General features: G+C 63.9%; 1 protein-coding gene across 1 annotated transcript in view; it reads right to left on the bottom strand.

Annotated features, from left to right (window-relative positions):
• Window positions 1-4083, bottom strand: part of CACNA1H (calcium voltage-gated channel subunit alpha1 H) — a gene marked incomplete at its 3' end in the record, with an annotated part of 31259 nt that overhangs the window by 3395 nt on the left and 23781 nt on the right. Inside the window, 5 exon segments of the mRNA XM_015565595.1 lie at window positions 555-625; window positions 781-914; window positions 1246-1355; window positions 2290-2441; window positions 3662-3865. Of these exon segments, the coding sequence (XP_015421081.1) occupies window positions 555-625; window positions 781-914; window positions 1246-1355; window positions 2290-2441; window positions 3662-3865 (671 nt within the window).

Genomic DNA, 4083 nt, shown 5'->3' with positions numbered 1-4083 from the left:
AAGCAGCTGTGGTGTGAGTGGCTGGCTGGATAACAGACAGACGGACACATGGGTGGTTAGGTGGACGGATGGGCGGCCGAAAGAGAACCATGGACAGAGGGACACATGGCTGAACAGGCTGGGTTGGCGGAAGAACTGGACACTGCACAGATGGGGCAAAGGGATTCTCTCAGTTCAAGAGGTCACAAAGGGTCAGCGTGGGGACTGTGGACACAGGAAGTGAGGACACGGGGCCTGAGTTAGCTCCAAAGGAGGAGCGAGGCCTTCAGCCAACACCCGATCTTTGGGTTTCTCGGAACTCAGAACTTGGCCATGTCCTCTGCCCTCATGCCCCTGCGCCCAGTGCTGGACCGAGGCAGGCAGGCACTGGCCGTCTATCTTCCCCAGAGGGACTGGGGCCCAGCAGGCAGACAGCCATCGCCCTCCCAGCACAGCTACCGTTGCCTGCACATGTGGGGGTGATGAGTGTGGTTATCACAAGTGCAGATGCCTGACTGACGACTGACTGAATGACAACGTGCAAGGCCTTGTCTTCCTGGCAGCCGTGCGCTTACCTGGGGCAGGGCTTGAACCACCGTGTCCAGCAGGGCCCGCATGCCTGTGGCCATCTTGAGCAGCTTCAGCACTAGGGCCCAGAGCCGAGTGTCAGGGCCTGGTTGGGGCCGGGCCAGGCTGACCCTCCCCAGCTGGCCGGGCCCCAGGACCACCCATCCCTGACGTTCCTGTCACCAGCACCAGCCCCCCGCTGAGGCCTTGGGGCACGGTGAGGAGGGTGCCTACCGCGGGCGATGCGGAGCACACGCATAATGCGGATGAGGGTGGGGTTGATGGGCAGTGCCGCGCTCATCTCGATCTCCTCCAGTGTGATGCCCATGATGGACAGCAGCACGATGGCCAGGTCCAGCTGGTTCCACCTGGGCGCCAACTGGGCTCAGTGTCATCCTGCTCCCCCTGCCCCCCCCCCCCCTCCCCCGCAGCCCTTTAGAGCAGGAGGAGTCCCCTCCCTATCACCCTGGAAGCATCCTGCTATCACTCTGGGGCTTACCCTGGTATCACTCTGGAGGTATCCTATTGTCACCCACAGGCATGCCGTGGTGTCACCCCCGGGGTGCATCCCACACCCCCATCACCTTTGCAGACAGAAGGCTGGGACCACCGGTGGGGAGGGCTGTGGCTCCCACCTGCTCCTTCCCCCAAAAGCACCATGGGTCCTTCAGGGCATCAGGTGGCCGACACCCCACACACCTGTCCTTGAAGAATCTCCGGAACCCAAACGCCACCAGTTTCAGCACCGCCTCAATGACGAAGACAATGGTGAACACGTAGTTGCAGTACTTGAGGGCCTCGTCCAGCGACTGTGGACAGAGTGTCAGGCTGTGGCGGTCACCCTGCCTGGGCTGTCCCTCCTCCTCCTCCCCCACCATCCCACCATGGCACTAGGCACCCAGTGCCTGGGTCCTGGCCACCCTGCCCCATCTCTCTCCTGCACCAATCTGGGTGCCTCCAGGCCGAGGACAGGTCTGAGGCCCAGCTACTGAGCACGTACTACTGCGGCCTGTGCCAGGTCTGGGAGGCATCACCTGGACTGATCCTTGCAGCATTTTGAGGTCAACTCTCAGGTCGGGGGAACCTGCCCCTCTGAGCCCAGACTCCTGGCCCTGCCTTGCCCAGGCCCCACCCACAGTCGGGGGTAGGGGCCAGCCCTTGCCAGCCAGAGCTCAGCTTCCTGAAGAGCTGAGTGGGTTCCGACTCCAAGGCTGTGATACCTACTGAGACTCCTCCCTCCCCGTGGAGGGGGCGGGAGAGGCGGTGCCCTTTCTTGAATGAAATGATGGCGATGCAGATGTAACTGGAGTGAAGCAACAAGCTGACCATGTGTGCCCACCCGTCTCCTGCCAGCTCTTTCTGTCTGGCTGTTTCCTGGATTGTGAAATCTACAGCCTGGGCAGCTGGACTCAGGGACATTTCAACAGCCAGAGTTTCAAGATGGAACCACTCATGGGGGTGGGGGCTCTCTGGGGGCAGGTGGCCCTAAGAGTTTCAACTGTTGTTAAAAGGAGGACCCTCTGTTCAAACCGCAATTCACAAACCCGAGTGAGGGCTCACCCAGGGCTGTAGACCTAAGACCTCCCAGTTCTTGGGGTCGCGCCTCCTGACCAGGCCACCCACTGGGGGCCAGACCCCCCTGCCCCCGTGGCACCCTGGGGTGCCTATGGACTGACCCCGACCTGGGACCCTCCCACACAGGTCCTGGGCAGGGTGGGCAGGGTCTGGCACCCTGAGCCCCACCTTGGGCTGGTCGTAGTGCTCCATGGACATGGTGATGACGTTGACCCCGATGATGAAGGTGATGAAAAGGTCGAGGTAGTGGCTGGTGCACAGCGAGTGGATGGAGCGGCGGGTGGGCGAGTAGTCAGCGTAGTAGGGCCGGCGCTGGGCCTCTGCAGGGAGAGGGCGCCTGTGACCAGGGCTAGATGGTGGGGGTGGGGCTGGGGGAGGGCCCCGGGCTCAGATGTGGGGGGTTTGCAGGAGGGTGCGGGAGGGGTTTCTCTCAAGTAAGGGGGCCCATTTAGGTAAGAGGTAGCTCCCTGTGAATCTGATGGACAACCCAGGGTGGGAGGTCTGGGCCTCAGTGGGCCTCAGGGGCAGGCCCCCCACCAACTCCCTTAGCTGTGGGGGCGGGGGGGCAGCCTCAGGAGTGGCCCTGGAAGCTGAGACTCGGCCTGGCCCTGTCTTGGGGCCCTGCCCAGACCCCACCCTGCCAGGGGCTCCCACGTTGGGGCCTTCATGGTGAGCTCCTGGGCTGGCATTGGGGTTCTGAGACACTCAGCAGATGGGAGCTTTCTTAGGGGGCAGGGTCACCTCCTCTCCCCCCACCCCCGTCTGGGCATGAGCTGTCCTCTGGCCACCAGGCCCAGAGCCCCTCCCCTCCTAGTCTTCCAAGTGGCCAGTGGCCACTGCCTCGGGTCTGGGGCCTGCCTGGCTGCTGGTCCGTCCGGTGGCCATCACCTGGGGAGCCATGCATCCACCAGCTGGTCTGTCTGCACTAAATGCTCTCCCTGCAGTAACCCCCTCAGGGCATATCAGTGCCCCCTGAGCTCCCTCTGGGCGAGGACATAGCTGCCACCACTGCACATGAGAACTGCCTCAGCCACAGAACCATGCATGGATGGGGGCCAGGGGGCAACTGTCCCAGAGCCTGGGAGAGCAGGGCCTATGGACTGACCCCGACCTGGGACCCTCATGCTCCTAGGTCTGGCATGCGGTTACTAAAGAGGTCGGCTCAGCTCAAGCAGCCAAAGGGGCCGGCAGCCAGCAGGGCCAGGCCAGGCCAGCGCTGAAGACACGGAGCAGCCACGAGCCGGCAGGATCCCAGAGCACGGCAGGGAAGCAGCCAGGCATGCAGGCCGGGCAGAGGGACACACGCAAGCTCGCAGGCAGCGGCCTGAACACCAGGCAGGGAGTGGACACCCCTCCCCCCACTGACGCCTGGCGCCCAACCCTGGCCGTCCCATGCCCACCCTGCAGCAGACCCCAGCGGGCCTGGCACCCGCCTGCGATGTCTGCCCTTCCACACAGGCGGAGGCCAGGCCAGCCTGCAGCCCCGTGCAGGGGCTGGCAGAAGCAAGGGGCTTAGGCATGCGGGGTGGGGGGCAGATACCTGGGTTGGGCAAAGTGCCTGGAAAGACAAGGAGATGGTCTGAGCTGGCTGCGGTGGGCGGGACACTCAGCGGCCCCCTCCTGCAGGAAGCCCTCCTTGCTTGCTCCCAAGCTGGGTAGGGCCTCCCTAAGACCCACTCTCTCTCTGTCTTGGACAGCTTTGCTGGTTTCCCCACCCTCGTGGCCTTACTCATGGGTGTGAACCCTTCTCAGTAGTGACGGTGGGTGAGAATTGGGGTCTCATTCATCTCCTGTGCCACTTGGGTGGGGACCCCTGCCTGCTGCTGCAGCTGCCCTCCTCTGCCCGGCTCCCCCTGGAGGGCCCAGCCACCATGCAGGCCCAGGCAAGGCGGGCAGCGTGCAGAGCCATTTGGCAAGGCCGGGGCTGGGAGGCCGAGGGGCGCAGGGCCAGGCAGGGCGCGC

The sequence above is a fragment of the Myotis davidii genome, unplaced genomic scaffold (assembly GCF_000327345.1).
Source record: "Myotis davidii unplaced genomic scaffold, ASM32734v1 scaffold100, whole genome shotgun sequence".
Taxonomy (NCBI): domain Eukaryota; kingdom Metazoa; phylum Chordata; class Mammalia; order Chiroptera; family Vespertilionidae; genus Myotis; species Myotis davidii.
Note: the sequence above shows the minus strand (reverse complement) of the source record. Positions and strands in the feature narration are given on the sequence as shown.